This window comes from Limanda limanda, chromosome 1, assembly GCF_963576545.1.
Source record: "Limanda limanda chromosome 1, fLimLim1.1, whole genome shotgun sequence".
Classification (NCBI taxonomy): domain Eukaryota; kingdom Metazoa; phylum Chordata; class Actinopteri; order Pleuronectiformes; family Pleuronectidae; genus Limanda; species Limanda limanda.
The window spans coordinates 4,238,084-4,254,868 of record NC_083636.1 but is presented as its reverse complement, the minus strand read 5'-3'; the positions used below and the strand labels follow the sequence as shown (position 1 = coordinate 4,254,868).

Genomic DNA, 16,785 nt, shown 5'->3' with positions numbered 1-16,785 from the left:
CCAGAGTCAAGGGGCCCCGACTATTTCTAGGAATTTCTGCTGGAGACCAGATTTCAGGTTCCACTTAAACTCATGTTAGAATAAATCTGATATAAAGGAGTCAAATCATATCTATGCACATAAACAATGGATTTTGAATAAAACGCAGGAGGCAGAATGTGACGGCCAAGTTCACATGGAGATCAGATTTAAACCTGTTATCAAACGTGACACGATCATTCTGCAAAGAGGCTCAAGACCCTGCGAGAGAAGGGATTTGAAAAACTGCAGAATCTGATCCTAAGGTGATAAGTTCTGATTTATTATTAACATCTGAGTTTTCACAGAGAGGGAAAATCTGCAGGATTCAGTTTTCAACATCTGGGCCACAGACCTGTAGTTTGTTCGGGTTCGTGCTGTGACTGGGAATCGACAGAGGTGCCGAGCCGAGAGTAATCTGCATAGAAATGAAAGCTGATGCAAGGTTTTTGAAATTTTTGACGAAAAGAATAATATGCAAAACAAGGAAAGAAATAAAGGCCTGAATAACGAGCCCTGTGGGACTCCATGCATGAAACAGCTGTGGAGGATTGACCGTCCCTTTCTTTCACAGAGGTAGGAAGGAATATAATCTAAAACAGCACAGACTCTCTTTGGTATTGAGATCTTTCCAGGTGGTTGTTTGTTCCTCGTGCACAAGGGAGTCAGATATCAGTGTGCAATCCACATGAGTCACAATGAAGTGTGTGACAATATGAGACCAAGGTGTGTGTGGAGCTTGAAGCCAGTGACTTGTAGACTTCTGTCTTCAGGCGGCTTCCCGGGATTATTACATTCTCTTTATTCTATCATATAATCCCCTGACGCATGTGTGTGTTCTCCATGACGAAAACTATCTGCACTCCAGGTGTCCGGCTTCACACGAGCTGCAACTGGGTGAGAGATTTAATTTCATATGTTCTCTCCCCTCCTCTTTTGCATATTTTCAGCTTGGGCATACACACACAAACACACACACACACACACAAACACACACATACAACACACATGCACAGACAAAGCAGCCGAGTCATATCTGGTGTCACTCAGCTCCTCCCTCTTTACGATGTCTCAACGTGTCCTGCAATAATTAACCAGCTGCTGCAAGTTCAACTCCTCACACACACACACCCACACACACTGTACTCTGGACTAGACACCCACACACATACAAACAAACACACACATGCTAACACGAGGTACTAGAACTTAAACATGGAGTAAAGCAACTTTGTTCCTCAGAAGATTGAAAGACACGCTGGACAGGTAGGACCGAACATTTCATTTTTATTCCTTCAGTGTGAAAGTGGTGTTACTGAAATGAAACTGGAAGCAGAAGCAGAGACGGAGGTTATATACCAATAAAATGATTATTCATAGTTTCACGAAAATAAACTGTACCAAGAGATGTCTAATTGTTTAGTATCGATTCACTAGATTCACTGTCAGATTACTTTTCTTTGTATTATTCTTTCATTTTGAAGTATTATTGTCAACTTGTCCAAAATGTCCCTATCACGGGTTCATACAACCAGTTGTAATCAAGCAAAGTTTATTTGTGGGCTTGAATAACGTTTTAATAACATTTCAACGATTGGTCTAAAAACTTTTAAAATTAAAACTTAAATTGGCTGAAGCAATTTACAAACACCAGCAAATGGTGTTTAACTAAAATGAAAACAGAGCTCACAAACACCCGGGGAGCCGAGGGACAATTTTTTATATAATCAGGTCAAATCTGTGCATGTGAGTTACAGGGACCAAGTGTAGCATGTTCTATGACAGTTAGTAAAGAAGGGAAGTAAAGGGAGGGAGAGAGAGAGAGAGAGGGAGAGAGAGAGAGAGAGAGAGAGAGAGAGAGAGAGAGAGAGAGAGAGAGAGAGAGAAGGGGGAGTGACTGCAGCAGAGAAAGAAACTGGGTGTGTCATTGTGTACTTTGGCGACAATAAATGGTCTCATAACTAACAATCAATTCCAGTTTTATCCTCATTCTTACTCTTCTTTCAAAAGGTTTTGTTCTACGTTTGTTCCGTGTTTTTCTTTTCATCCATCCTAAAGAGAAAGCAGTTTTCTGGTTGAACCTCGAGGACGTTCCTTAGTTCTTATTCACCGCGGACACCAGAGAGGCTGATTTAATTCATCAATGGCTCATTGAATAAAGGAGGAAATGCCCGAGGGACATGATAGAAATCCTTCTAGACAAGGTGTTGTGTTTTCAGTTTTCAGATTTGAAGCTTTTGAATCAGACATCACGTCGTTCATCTATATTTACAATCTCTGGTTTGGAGCAGTTGTCTCCCTTTAACTTGCTGATAGCACGTCAGGTTTATAAACGCTCTCAGATTATTGGACACTTCTCAATAGTTCTCCTTTTTCTCCTGTAAATTAAAAATCATGATGACACTCTCTCATGCCTGGTGTGTTTGCTGTAGCCGTTCGTGAAACCTACATGTTGAGGCCTGACCGTCACAGGGAAGTCAAGTTAAATGCAAAAGAGGAAAACATACACCAGAACTAAATCTGTATTTATTCTGCAACAACGAGGCTTTTCAAACCTTTATTAACTCACACATGCACATCGTGAGTCACCGTGCACGACAGCCAGGATTCACGTAGAATCAGCAGTTCAGGCCGAAGCTCTGTGATGTAGAACCCTGCACCTGGTCCGACACCAACTGATCCTCGATAACAGGCAGAAGAAGAAGAACAGATTAAAGTGTTTCCTCGACAGATTACACGTTGACTACGAGTACAAACATCAGGCTTTGAGGTGAAGTGCAATATTAGTCCGGCCTTTAATTTTCTGCAGCTGAGGAGGAAATAGAAATTAAAATTATGAGACTGTTCCTCGTACATTTTTGGTAAAACTTTTTAGCTTGTTCCCTTTTTTGCTTAATGCGTTCACACATTTATCTTCTTAGGATATAATTAAAAAACAATTATTGGCAATTTTCATAATTATATTTGCAAGCAATTCTGTATTTGACATCCTATTATTAACATTAATTATTTATAAACACATTCTACCTGTCAATAACATTGCATGTGATACATTTGTAAGATTTATCTTAGTTAATTTAAATATGAAATTCAATACATAAGGTCGGATTTTTAATGATTTTGTAAAGTCAAAACTGAAACAGCATTTCCTGTGAGATAAATTCAAATATATATATGTAGCCCTGTATAAAAATCATTAGGATACAGTGCATAAAATTAATCTCAAAATAGCATAACAAAAGTTGTATTAAAAGAGAAAGTTCCTGATAATTAGATAAGTTCATATTATTAAAAATAGTAGTTAAAATAAGGTTAAATACGGGATGTAAACAAAAGATAAGATTAGTTTCAAATATATTCTTCTGAGATCTTATTCATTTTTTTGTGTTTACGAACTCAGGCCCAGGAGATCTGGGTTACATACATTATGGTTTAGACATTTCTCATGCAGAATATTGTATAGCATGTGTAGAAACAAGGGTGGCAAACTGTGGTGAAGGTTGTTGGTTCAAACCCCGGTCCAGGGTGAACTCCACCTCTCACTGTCAACAGGGATTTGCTCCAGCCCCCCCCTGCTACCTTTAAGGGATAAGAGATAAGAGATGATGGCTGGATGGATGCGTGAGAATATGGATTTAACATCTGCTTTATGAAAGTGATCAGTGCAGTTTTAGACAGATTATGTGGAATTCCCTTTGTTCTCTTAGAAACAGGTAGAGTTCTGCATTGCACCTTTAAATGTTCTTGTTTCCGGTGGTTGCTTTGTGAGCTGTCCATCAGAGCAGGGAGTGGTGGGGCTGCAGGGGAGACAGCTGCTGAATACCTGAGATGTTTCTCACCAGCAAACAGGCTGAGACAGAGATGGAAAGAATGAGAAAGAGAAACGAGCGGAGGACAGGCTGCTCCTCTCAGAACGTCTCTGTCGTGTATAAGAAGAAGTAGAACGAGGAAAAAGATAGAAAGAAAGAAAGAGAGGAGGAGCTTTTTAAAAAAAGGGAGAGTAGCCACGTGGAAATTCCTCCAATCTCTCTTTTCTTTTTACGAGCTTCTGTGTCTCTGACTGAAGAATAAACAAATGGTTGGCTCCTGTCATCACTGGTTACTGGGTGGAGAGCTGTTATTAAATCTCTGGGAGGCGAGCACAAGAAAAGAAAGAGAGAGAGTAGAGGCTGGAGTGAAGGGAGAGCGAGGGATAAATATAACACACAAAACTTCAGAGAGAGAGGGAGAGAGGGAGACTGGAAAGAGATATTTAAAACCCAGACGGAAGAAAGAGGCTCAGACAAAGAGACAGAATCAGGGAGGAGAGCTCTGATCTGCCATGTGACACAAGGTAAGACTCTGTGTTGTTTAATATGAGGAGAACACACAACATGCTGGTTGTACACGTGCAGTGTGGTTGGATTTCAGTGCAGTTTGACATAGAAATGCATTAATTTGCATTAACAACAACAACAACAACAACACAATTCAACATCTACTCTACGAAATTAATTTAAAGATTGAATGTTGTTGTTCCCTCTGCAGTGCAGTCGACACAAGCGGAGATGAGTCAGCTCCCATTGGTCCAGGCAGGAGAAATCCGGACACTGTCCAGGTGGGTCAACTCATCTTTATAAAATGGCAATGAAAATGAATGATGAATAGTAATTTTGGATAAATAAATTCAGTGGAATCTGTCACACGCTGGCTTTTTGCAGCCGAGTTCTCCTGCAGACGTTTATAAATGATTCTTACTGGGTGATGAATATCTAAATGTCACAGGTTTGTGTTGACTTTTGTGCGGTTGTTTTGTCTTGTGTGTGGATTTCAGAGCAGAGTTTCTCTCCCTGCTGAGAACCTACAACTGTTTCCTGAAGGACCACACTCAGCTGCACCTCAGCTACTCTCACGTGAGGCTTTATTAACAACATTGTCCATGTGTTAGTGTTGCATGACCACAGATTCATAGAGGTGTGTATTCATTGGATGGTGTCACAGGGGCCTGATGGAGAGGTGGTGGTGGAGGGCTTCCTGAATATCTCCTGGGGGGTGCGCAGACCCATCAGGCTGAAGATACAGGACGACAAGCAGATGCTTCCCTTCGCACCTCTGATGCCACCGGACCCCGTGAGTCCCATCAGTCCCGTCAGCCCGCTCGAAAACAAGAGGTCAGCTTTTAAACCTGCATCACTGATATGTCTCCTCAATGTGTGAAGACGTTTGGATCTTAATTTGACAGTCAGTGAATCTGGAATCTGCACTCGCACGGTTCTGTGTGACCACGAGAGGGTTGTTCAGTCCTGGAAAGGAAAGTTTCTGAGAGACAAGTCTGAACTTAGCTAGAAAAACTTCATGAGTCTGAATCTGTTTGGTTTTTACTGGATTCTGCAAAAGTGAATCCGTCCTCCAGTCACACCCTGTTTCCCTCAAACTGTACTTCTATACTTAACTTTACAAGTTTACTTTTATACTTGTACTATGTTCCTTCAGTCCCGACTACAGGCAGTATACAGCATATTTACTTTATGAAGGGAATGAATTGTATTATTGTTTCTGGGTGCATGCACAGTAATCCTCACCTTTGTTTCCGCTGGGCCTGTTCTCTGTCTGCAGGGGAATGACTCGCTGGGGAGAATATGTCGACTTGCACCAGATCGACGAGATGTCAGAGACGGGACAGGAGACGGTCATTAACAGTCCTAAAAAAGGTTGCTCTTATTTTCCTCCTGGGAAAATTAGGGTTGCAAAGGGGCGGAAAGTTTCCGGTAAATTTCCGGAAACTTTCCGGAAACTTTCCACGGGAATATTAAGCTCGGGAATTTTGGGAATTTTGAAAAAAACAAAACTATGCAAATTAAAGGCTGAGCAATAAAAACATAATTCAAAACTCTATTTGAAAGATGTATGGAATGCATCACACGCTGCACGTTGAGTTTCAACCCTCCAGTGTGCATTCTTCCATCACATGCACAGATAACTCCCAGCATCCTTCACACTACAGCAGGGCTACTGAGGCCTGCTGTAGTGTGCAGGACTAGTCAGGTAAGTTTCGATGATATTACTGGGGAAAATATATTAGCATGCTGATTGAGGATTGTTCATCTGTTCATCTAGCCTATTTCCATTGATTTATCCATCAATTGTAAAATATGTTTACAGACGATTCCAATTGTTTGGCTAACTATTTATATCTCTAGCATTGCATTAGTGTTTTTTTACAAACTTTTTTCTCATCTTATTCTACAGTGTGGAGACATTTATTGTTACATCTCATGTGTGGAGACATTTCACCCCATCCAATGTAGAAGGAAAGGCTGTGTACATTTGCAAATACTGTGCAAAGACCTATGTTAAGAATGACACAAAGCTGCAGAAGCATATAGTCAAGTGCCCAAAGTTTCCTCAGGGCTCAAATCAGCCTATGACACAACAAAATGTTTATATTTATGTCTGCATATGACAAGGTAAATACAGTTAGTATAAATTACCCACAACATTTCCAGTTTATTCCCGTTAATTCCCGTTAATTCCCGTATATTCCCGTTTATTCTCGTTAATTCCCGTTAATTCCCATGGAAAGTTTCCAACTTTGAAAATTCCCGGAATTTTGCAACCCTAGTCCTAATGTCTTCTTCCCACTTTTGCATGACATTAAAGCACATTGCATAGGATGATCTTATTTGGATAAAGGTGAGACGTTGCATCCGTGTGTTTCTGTGGCCCCCCTGAAGGCCCCCCCGTGGTTTACGAGACCACCACCCTGCGTCCCGTGAGGCAGAAGAACCTGGAGCTGGAGGCCGAGTCCAACCTGTTCCGCTGCATGAGCGACGCCTCGCTGGTCAAGAGGAGGCGGGGCCGGGGGAAGTCGGACGCCCAGAGAGAGAAGGAGAGACAACACCGCTTCTCCATCAACGGACACTTCTACAACTATAAGGTGGAGGTTTTCTCCCTTTGTATTCTCTACTTCCTTCCTTCTCCCTCCTTCTCCAGATAATCCACGTGAACCCTCCAATCACTACTTTCTTTTTTCTCCAGACCGCCATCTTCACTCCATCCTTCGGGACACCAACGAAAGTTCGCATCTCCAGCGCAATGACCACGGACCGGGTCATCGAGCAGCTGCTTAACAAGTTCAAGGTGAATTTAATCACTTTTAATCAAGTTACCGATCAGTAAAATGGATGCAACTATGTGGGTCACACCTTTGTTCTAACTGATTTAGTGAGACTTTCAGAATCGAACCCTGTGTTGTGTGTGTTCGTCCCACAGATAGAGAACGACCCTCAGGAGTTTGCTCTGTACTGCGTTCACCAGAGTGGAGGTACAGTCTGTCTCTTTCACCTGAGTGACACAGGAAGTGGAACCAAAAACCTCCTCTGACGTCACTGTGTGTGTGTGTGTGTGTGTGTGTGTGCGTGTGTGTGTGTGTGTGTGTGCGTGTGTGTGTGCGTGTGTGTCTGTGTGTGTGTGTGTTTTGTCCAGAGAAGAGGAAGCTCAGTAACAGGGACCAGCCCCTGTGGGAGCGCATTCTGCAGGGGCCCTCCGATGACATCATGAAGATCTTCATGATGGATATGGACGAACAGGAAGTCAGCAACGATGTGAGTTCCATCCCCGATGTACCACAATTCCATGAATGTGTTAAGTTAGTGTAGTAGCCATTAACATTATAAGAATTCAGATAAATATGTGTTTTCTTCTTCCCGTTGTTGAAAAAGGAGACTTGCTTTATATCCGTCTCACCTCTAGAGGAGCTAGAAGCTTTTAAGAGCATCACAAAAAACCTTCTCTGTTCCATAATCCCAACATCTTCCTCCTCACCCTGATTTTGTTTGTGTCTCTGCGTCAGGTCGCCCAGTATCTGAACCTGGAGCTTCCGATCCTGCAGCAGGTTCTGGTGGAGCTCAGAGAGGAGGAGAGCAGGGAGATACAGAGGGTCCGCAACAAGTGAGTGAGACCACTGATCGCCTCAGAGGCTTTGAATGAAAGGCTTGGATCAGTAGATCAGTGCTTTTAAACCCACAGACCTGAAGACAAGTTCAAACTCAATGTTTTCTTCACTGTCTTTGTTTGTGCACGACTTCATTCCTCTACATGTACCTACTGTGGCGTCTAAATGATTTGCATATTCACAAGTGTTGGAAGAGAAAATCATTGCAGTGGCATTTCCAGGCCAGATGATGGAGCCAACATTTTGCTGTTTAACCCACAGTGTGTGCATGTGTGTGTGTGTGTGTGTGTGTGTGTGTGTGTGTGTGTGTGTGTGTGTGTGTGTGTGTGTTTGTTTGTATGTCAGGTTCAAAAAGCAGCAGAGACTCTTGTCCCACACGATAAACAGCAAGATGTCGCCTCATATTGAGACGAGCGTCTGACACCTGGCGATCGGAGACACTGACAGACGACCCATCCTCATCCCAGTCACGTTTTCTGAAGGGGAACTTTTTAAATCGATATTTAAACCAGAACGAGGTCAAAGTTTTCGAGTCTGGATAATTTGGGAAAGACCACAGAGGCTGATACTGAAAGAAAAAACACATGATTTTGTTTAAAAGCTGTAAGAATCTTTTGTAAATAATTGTAAATAAACTTTGTGATTTCAAGAATAAATATGAGTTGTGGGACCAGCATGACGATTTCTGTTTTGTGTTCATCCGTCTGTGGAGAGTGCACAGTCTCAGTCAATCAATTAATTTACCTACTTTTAATAAGTTTAGATTGATGAAATTGGATTTTGAAAATATATTTATTATTATTTATTATTTATCTTATACTTCACTTCACCCACACATATCTTCTTTCCTGTTTTCCTGCTGGATCCAGTCAACACAACATACACACCCGTCGCCCACGACAATAAAATGGTAAAGTGGTTCCAGTGCCGAGCCTAATCGGTGTGTACTGTGTGTCTATTAAACAAGTGAAATAAAACGATCTTCCAAACCTTGAAGCTGAAATAAAAGAGGAAAAAGACTCGTAAAGGGATTCAAGTGGCATCAATAAAGCTCTGTGTGTGTTTCTGTGTGTGAAACAGGATCCTAAGTGGAAAACACAGTCGTCCTAATAGTTAAATAATGGTGTAGTGCAGAGTGAGATGTTCCGACTGTATAAACACTGGTCGGCCACCGCACGGCCTCAAGTTTCCCTGCACCCGCTCTCATTTTCCTATAAAGTGATGAAGAATAACACGTTGTTTTACGAGGACTGAGGTTTCCACACACACACGCACAACTGGTGCATCATGCACTTCATTGTCAGGGCCTCACTGTTGAAGACTTCTTTAATAGCTTCATTTATTCTGGGCCCATGTCTCTGTCACCAGAACTAATAACTTATTTTAAATCAGACTGAGAATATATATATAATTGTCAGCTTTTGAGTCGTGTGTGGTTACCTTTGATTTATCATTCTCCATTTTTACAACAAGGCTTTTTGTCTTTTATTTTTCTATTTTTGATTCCCTGTCGGGTTTTTTTATTTAATTTCTTTTCACTTATTTCTTTTATTTGTCTTTTAATGTCCTCATATTTGATATATTTGCTGCTTTTACTTGACGCACATTGAGTCTATATATGAAATATATTGGATTGTAAACTTTTCTTGACTTGGGTATTGTAGTTGTGTGGCTGTATTTTCCAATAACAGACATTTGAAACCTTTGGGTGTGGACCAGTGGTTTTTGTGTTGTTTTTGTGTTGTTTGTGTGTTTTCACAGAGCTTTAGTTTGTAATCATCAGTCTAATGACTTCAGCTAATTATAGTCCTTATCTTTACCTGTTTCTGCCCGATAAAATATATGAGATACCCATGTTTACTGTATATGTGTAAATAACCATTTTAAATATAGGGAGATATTAATGTTAAATCAAACCAGCTTCGTTAGTTTCCTGAAGGAGGTTCAGGGTGTTTCCACCTGAGTTAATCCTTCCATTTAAACCTTTGACTAAGGGTCAAAGCATTTTCTTTGCGGTAAATCTGTTTATACGACAGAGGTTCCTCCCTCTTTGGTTGTATAAAACCAAGACTGAAACCTCGATGTTCCCCGGTTCCTCCGTCCACAGGATGAGGAAGATGAAGATGAAGATGAACCTCTTCTCTGCCGTCTTGGCTGTGCTGCTTGGGCTCTCAGCCCAAAACGACTCCCTGGTAAGAAACACTGTGCTGCAACACATACATTTCTATATCAAGTCTTGGAATTTATTCATTTATCACTGACTTTCTTAAGTGAGTCTTGATAATTGACAATAGAAGTCAAAAGAGGAACATTAACAAGTTGCACAAAAACCTTATATCTTTAATACTTATAAAACTTTGTTTCTCTGCAGGTGCAACCTCAAGAAGAAGGTAATCGACTGTTCTCATTTTGAGTATTTAACATATTTAATTAAATGTGCCTTCTTTTGATAAGTAAACAAACGTTATTTTAGGTTTGAAAACCAATGAATCTCGTCGCTTGGACATAACTTCAAGAATTCTGGAGGCAAATAAAGGCCAGTATGTTTTATTCTGTGAAACGTGCTATCGCCAGTTTACATCCTGCACATATGAACCAGTGTGGATCTGTGGATCTGTTCCCGTCTCCAGGCTCCGACCAGGTGCTGGTGGAAGGGGACGTCGCTCTCTCCAGGAAAAGAAACGCCATGAAGTGTTGGAGCGGTAACTGCAAATGGACAAAATCCTGGAGGGGGCTGGTTGAGGTTCCGTACACCATCAGCGATTATTTCTGTGAGAGAACATTTCATTAGTGTTGATCATCTTGTCTGTGTGATCGTGAACAAAATAACTCAACAACCCACCGATGAACTTTAGGGTCAAGATTAAGGTGAACAAAAATAAAGTCATAAAAACACATTTCCTAGATATCTCTGAAAATCAAAAGGCCAGAGTGACAATCTAAAGATAATTCTTCATTATTTGATATCATATGATGACAAAAAAGTCAGAAAACTTACATCTTACATTTCTAATGGTATCTCTACATCCTGCGGGACAAAAGACTTAAAGCTAACATAGATTGCAAAATAATTGATGATCATATGTTGGAATAATGTCCCAAATATAGTCAGGAAATGACTTGAATTAGTGTAGTAATACATTAAAACACAATCTTAGTGTATTAAGATGAATCGTCATCGCATCGTTTAAATAACGTCTTGATGACATCATCAGGAAATGGAATTATTTCTGTATAAAAGGTAAGTTTTGCCTGATTTGGGAGTATTCAGCACGTGCACAGCTAAATGCTTCAACCCCTCAACGTTTTCCATTTAATCTGATGTCAATAAACCGACATTGATCTTGTTTCCATTGCAGACGACAGCGAAAGGGCCTCGATTAAGAAAGCCATGGAAACGTTCCAGCAGAAAACCTGTGTGCGTTTTGTTCCTCAGCGCGGTCAGTCTGACTTCCTGAGCATCGAGAGTGAAATGGGGTAAAAGCAGAGCGGAGGCGTTTGTCCGGTGTCATGTTGGCGTCGTCTGTCAGGGTCGAGTCATTCTGTCTCTCGCTGCACTGCACAGATGCTGGTCCACTGTCGGCAGAGAGGGAGGCCGGCAGGTGGTTTCCCTGTCCGTGTATGGTTGTCTGGATCGTGGGATCATTCAGCACGAGCTCCTCCACGCACTGGGCTTCCACCACGAACACACACGGAGCGACAGGGACCAGTACGTCAGGATCAACTGGGGAAACATCCCAGCAGGTCGGGTCACGGCCTCTGAGATTTACATTTTCATATTCAGTCTCTGTAAATGTATTGTATGGAATGAGAGCACAAATATAATTTAATATATAATGTATATTTTTTATTCAACAGGAATTACATTCAACTTCAACAAAATGGACACCAACAACCTGAACACGCCATATGACTATTCTTCTGTTATGCACTATGGAAGGTAACCTCCCCTTTAACTCGTTTACATTTCTGTTTACATTTCCATTTCTATGGTTTCCATTTATACATGTTTTAATTTTATTTAATGTGATTCCAGGAGTGCTTTTGCAGAGACATTTGGAGCAGAGACCATTACTCCCATCCCAGACTCGTCTGTGCCAATCGGACAGAGGGAGGATATGTCTGATATCGACATCCTCAGGATCAACAGATTTTTCGGATGCAGTAAGTGTATTAAAATGTCAAATATTGCAAACACAATTGTTTTAAACATTAATGGCAGTGGATGGATTCTTAAGATTTGAACTTGAGAACATGTCATGATTCTTTTCTGTCTTTTTCTCGTTCTTTTCAGACATTTGAAAGAAAAACAAGACGACTCTCACAACACTGTATCTGCTGTTTTCTCATAAGATTGTTGATTTGGTTAAATAAAATTCCTTAAGTTTAAATATATATTAAAATGAAAATTCATGGGTTCTTGATCCGGATCTCTTCTTTTCTCTTTCGAATACACAAACAGAACATAAAACTAACACTAAATAAATGACATGCAACATGACACCAGACCTCAAACCACAAACCTCTGCTGATAGTAACAAAAAAACACATCAACTCTTTGTCACCTTTTCAAAACAAACTTTATTGAGACCATCGTTAAAAATGGACCAACCAGCTCTTAACTCATCAACACTATATTGAGTTAAGAAGTCAAAACTCTGGAGCTAAACTACAATGTGAAAATGTTCCGTTAATCCAAAAGTTCCACTTTGTCCGGGATGACTTTCTTGCACTTGTGATTGTGCAGCTCGTGTTTGTTGTCGCGTGGGTTGAAGGTCACATCGAAGACGCACTTCACATGCTGCGAAAGAGGAGGAAACGGCAAAAACTGCGATTTAGAAAATGGGAAAAATCTCTGAACTCCAACATACAAACAGTCATGAGACAGAAAATGCATAAAGATGGACGACACGTCCCCACCACCTCCCTGTGTGCCAATATGAAGCCATAATATCCTGGATATAGGTGCCGCCATCTTGTACATTTAACATCAGGAGCCCAAGTCTGCCCAGTAGTGATCCTGGATCGGAGCCACGGTGTTTTGGTCATAAATCATAACTGAACTTACTTGGAAATTGATCCTGTGATCATACATCAGTGTGATAGGAACTACCTAACATGGCAGAAACCACCAGGGGGCAGTGAGGAGTTGGCTTCACGTTAGGGGAGCTGACATGTCGTCCATCTTTGTATGTATCTTGAAAACAGCTTATTAGAGACATTTTAAGTTTCGTTGGGTATAATATCCACAGAAGAGAAATACCTTTTTATCGAAATTGCAATTCTCCAAGTCTGGTTTTTCATCGGTCTTGAGACACTTGGTTTTCCTCAAGACGGCGTCGATCCTGAAGTTGATCATGTTGGTCACCTGACGACACGACAAGAGGACAGAGCAGTTATTCGATGCCGTGGAAACAAGCAGGTGCAGGGGAAGTGAGTTCTTCTGCTTCTGAACTGGGATCTGACCTGAGTCTGAGCAGCAGTGATGGAAACCAGCTTGAACACACGCTTGCTCTTGGATCGTGCGTTGAACAGATCCACAGCCAGCTCAGTTGCCTTCTGAACCTCGACTGATTCTGGATTCCGCTCGAACCAGCCGCCCAGGAGAGGCACTTTCTCTGTGAAGAGAAAACACGCACATGAGAGGCTAATGAAGTGTGTTCTCTCCAGATTAACACAACCCTGAAATGCACACATTCATGCATAGCAACAAAAATGTGCAAATAGAAGCACATCCATACATTTGCACTCTCAGCTTTTAATTGTTTTGTGTTTCGAGTTTCTCTTCAAGCTCCTTCATCCTGAAAACGAGCTGCTTCTGTCCAGAGCATCAGTCAAAAGATTGGAAACTGAAAGAACTCCAAAGCCCCCTGGATTCAGCAGATTATTTCAAACGCTGCCAAACCAGCGTCTCCTCTCTGCCAAACCCGGCCTCCTCCACCAGGCCGAGGAATAAAAGAGACTTTCATGAGGAAATAAAAGCAGCAGTTAGCGATAATCGTTCCAGCTCAACTCAAACTGCTGTTGGTTTTATTTTTTGTGTGTTCTCTGCAGTTTAGTGCCTCTATGGAAATGGGGAGCGAGTCAGTGCACAACTTTTTTTTCCACAGATAAATATCTCGAAGCTAATTGGAATATAATGTGAAACCACAGAACCTCATACAGACAGTCATGGTGCAGGGGGAATAAAGCCTACTAACTTTTTATATAGTGCCACCAACAGTTATGGGATTTATCTGCTAAAACTAAATGTTTGAATTAAAGCTGCAATTTGCTCCTGTAATTGTGGAACATTTTAAATTACTGAGCATTTATAAATCCACACAATCCACCAATCGTTTCCCTCCTCCCATTTTTTGACTGGGAACCGAATGGAACTGTGTTTCCTCTCCAGACCAAACTCCACTCAGTCACTGACAACTTTCTGAGACACTCAGCATGAGCTCAACTCTCTGACTCACTGTGCCCGACCAGACCACAAGTCACTGTGTAAACACGATGGCACAACTTATTCCTATAAGTCATATGGAGAAACACCCTGAGAAAACCAAATGTTCACAACAAATCAATTCAAAATAGATGCTTGACGTTGTTATGATTATATAATTTGAGTTCCACTCATTTGCGGTTCCTCTGAAACATTTTGTACAAACTTGCTGTTCATGTGTTTGATTTCATTGTATCACAAGTGTTGAATTGGCAGAGTTGCACTTGTTTTGTTTGGGTGTTTTCTAGATTGTGAGTCATGATTCTCACACAGACGATATGATACGCTGCTGTCATTGTTGTATAACGTTGTATTGTATTTCCCACCTGCATCTCCCATCAAATCCCATCATAGTCCAAAGTTATTCTTACATGTGTTCTTTTCAAATATTTACCTATATTTATCTTTAAATGTTATATTTACTGCATTTATAACTATGTTTGTAGCTTCAGTAATGAGACAGTTTCTTAAAGAGTTTGATATTACTATCAGAAACCCAGAGTAGTTCAGTCAGCTCTCTTTCCTGAATTCTCATTGTAACGTTCATACAGTGACAGTCACATATCTTCTTCTCCTCATCACTTCTTACTTGTAGTGATGACTTCCTCCACAAGCTGATCTCCCATGCAGAGCTGGACAGTCGACAGACATATCAGCACAGACAGTGGCACAGACATCTTTGTACTTGCTGGCCTCGCGTGTGCTCCTCACAAGTGGTAGACCTCTGGGATCTAGAGGAAAAGATATCAGATAAACATTAGACCGGAGCTTAAACGCTTCACCGACCAACTGGCAGACAACAAAGTGATTGTGTCCCAATCAAAAGAGAGAGCACAGAGAAAGAGTTCATCAAAGAGAGTAAAACCCAATCAGACTGTATGAGAAAAGGAAATAACAACATGCATAGAAAAGGAAACATTAATAAAAAGCACATCTACCTTGAATGGGACTCGAGCTTGTGAACGCAGAAGCAGGAGCAGACTGAGGGAATAACTGTGAGTGAGGAAAGTAAAGAGCAAGAGGGGGAGGGACAGAGTTCCATTAGTGGACGTCCCTCAATCTGTGGTATGTTTAACAAGCCAGTGAAGACCTCACACACCCAGTGACTGGCAGTGACGTCACACACAGGGATTTAACAAACATCAGCAGCTTTACTGTGTGTGTGTCTGTGTGTGTGACGGGATACGGGACGTGTGCCTTTGTGTTCACGCACTTGTGTTTCTGTGCTCTTTGTTTGTTTGCATTCATGCGAGTCACGTGAGTGGTTTTCCTGTTAATTGTGTCAACTGCACGAGGATGTGTGACTCAGATTGAAACAAAAAAACAAATAAACAAAAAAAAACACAGTGTTCAGCATTTTTGGGATTAAACCAAAATGAAAAAATGTGAAAACAAGTGTTGTCAGAAAATGAAAAAATATACAACAACTACAACAACTAAAACAAATGTAAATTAATTCATAAACTTTATGTTGTTGTTGTTTAACTGAAATTCTCACATAGATGTAGAGAAACAACCGCATTTTGTCTGAAATGTTTTGGAGTGGAAGTGAAACACAGAATATTACACATCAACAACACTAGATGGCGCCAGTGCTGTTTCTTTCCTTATAGTCACACGTTTCATCCAAAATATTCAACCTTCAGTCCAAATATTCAAACATTAAGTATATGTTTTCAGATCTTATTTAAAAGTATTCAAACTTTGATTCAATATATTCAACCTAATTCTTCAATCCTAGATTTTCATATTTCATCCAAAATAAGATAAGATAATATTAGATGAAATAGGATTTACGACTGCATACTATGTTGTACAGTGTGTACTATTTTTGAGTACTTAATATGTTGCATACTCATATATTCTGTCTACATGTTTACACCAATGATCAGAGACAAACAGCATTTCAATCCATGTTCAGTGCATATGGTATAATTGACAACATGACAGTATCAACAAGATATAATACAACAGAGCACAGTAAATGAAACAATAGAATATTAAGTACAAAAAGTATTTTGTAATTCAAGTATAAATATTAATCATATACAATGCAGAGCCAGTGCCTGATTGGAAAACAATTCAGAAATGAGAATGAAATAGCTATAGGATATACATTTAACATGCAGAACTAATAAACAGAATACATAAAACTATTAATTAGTATTTTATTTTGTAAATAATATGTTCATATCCGGTCTGTTCCGCCGCAGAGCTCCGAACACCTTCGTCTTCCTCCGTCGGTCACGTGATCTCCCTCACTTCCGTAAACAAACCCAGCGGCGGGTGGATCCGCTTCACGCATGCGCAGTAGCTCAGTTAAACATGGCCGCCGACGCCTACTTCT

The 16,785-nt window shown here is 40.8% G+C and overlaps 3 protein-coding genes across 3 annotated transcripts; 2 read left to right on the top strand and 1 right to left on the bottom strand.

Moving 5' to 3' along the window:
• Positions 1 to 1,146: 1,146 nt before the first annotated feature.
• Positions 1,147 to 8,627, top strand: rassf6 (Ras association domain family member 6). Its single transcript, XM_061070711.1, has 11 exons — positions 1,147 to 1,284; positions 4,546 to 4,615; positions 4,832 to 4,910; positions 4,999 to 5,168; positions 5,614 to 5,708; positions 6,732 to 6,934; positions 7,036 to 7,137; positions 7,270 to 7,321; positions 7,483 to 7,601; positions 7,850 to 7,947; positions 8,297 to 8,627. Exons 2-11 carry the CDS (start codon positions 4,566 to 4,568, stop codon positions 8,370 to 8,372), a joined length of 1,044 nt encoding a protein of 347 aa, XP_060926694.1. The 5' UTR covers positions 1,147 to 1,284; positions 4,546 to 4,565; the 3' UTR covers positions 8,373 to 8,627.
• A 1,405-nt stretch (positions 8,628 to 10,032) lies between these two features.
• Positions 10,033 to 12,281, top strand: LOC133004709 (hatching enzyme 1.2-like). Its single transcript, XM_061074196.1, has 9 exons — positions 10,033 to 10,143; positions 10,323 to 10,341; positions 10,425 to 10,487; positions 10,582 to 10,722; positions 11,311 to 11,428; positions 11,517 to 11,695; positions 11,810 to 11,891; positions 11,988 to 12,115; positions 12,246 to 12,281. Exons 1-9 carry the CDS (start codon positions 10,033 to 10,035, stop codon positions 12,251 to 12,253), a joined length of 849 nt encoding a protein of 282 aa, XP_060930179.1. The 3' UTR covers positions 12,254 to 12,281.
• A 277-nt stretch (positions 12,282 to 12,558) lies between these two features.
• si:busm1-57f23.1 (uncharacterized protein LOC368621 homolog) lies at positions 12,559 to 15,150 on the bottom strand. Its single transcript, XM_061080334.1, has 4 exons — positions 15,028 to 15,150; positions 13,418 to 13,569; positions 13,215 to 13,319; positions 12,559 to 12,752 (listed from the first exon to the last, which is right to left on the bottom strand). The coding sequence occupies exons 1-4, from the start codon at positions 15,113 to 15,115 to the stop codon at positions 12,642 to 12,644; spliced, it is 456 nt and encodes a 151-aa protein (XP_060936317.1). The 5' UTR covers positions 15,116 to 15,150; the 3' UTR covers positions 12,559 to 12,641.
• Positions 15,151 to 16,785: the final 1,635 nt, after the last annotated feature.

Excerpts from the sequence above, each read along its gene's own strand:
- si:busm1-57f23.1 (XM_061080334.1), bottom strand. The coding sequence starts at position 15,115 with ATGTCTGTGCCACTGTCTGTGCTGATATGTCTGTCGACTGTCCAGCTC. Across the intron at positions 13,570-15,027 it reads GGAGGAAGTCATCACTACAA|AGAAAGTGCCTCTCCTGGGC; the intron begins GTAAGAAGTGAT and ends TTCTCTTCACAG. Across the intron at positions 13,320-13,417 it reads TCACTGCTGCTCAGACTCAG|GTGACCAACATGATCAACTT; the intron begins GTCAGATCCCAG and ends TCGTGTCGTCAG.
- rassf6 (XM_061070711.1), top strand. The coding sequence starts at position 4,566 with ATGAGTCAGCTCCCATTGGTCCAGGCAGGAGAAATCCGGACACTGTCC. Across the intron at positions 5,709-6,731 it reads CATTAACAGTCCTAAAAAAG|GCCCCCCCGTGGTTTACGAG; the intron begins GTTGCTCTTATT and ends GCCCCCCTGAAG. Across the intron at positions 7,602-7,849 it reads AACAGGAAGTCAGCAACGAT|GTCGCCCAGTATCTGAACCT; the intron begins GTGAGTTCCATC and ends TCTCTGCGTCAG.
- LOC133004709 (XM_061074196.1), top strand. The coding sequence starts at position 10,033 with ATGTTCCCCGGTTCCTCCGTCCACAGGATGAGGAAGATGAAGATGAAG. Across the intron at positions 10,723-11,310 it reads CACCATCAGCGATTATTTCT|ACGACAGCGAAAGGGCCTCG; the intron begins GTGAGAGAACAT and ends TTTCCATTGCAG. Across the intron at positions 11,892-11,987 it reads TCTGTTATGCACTATGGAAG|GAGTGCTTTTGCAGAGACAT; the intron begins GTAACCTCCCCT and ends ATGTGATTCCAG.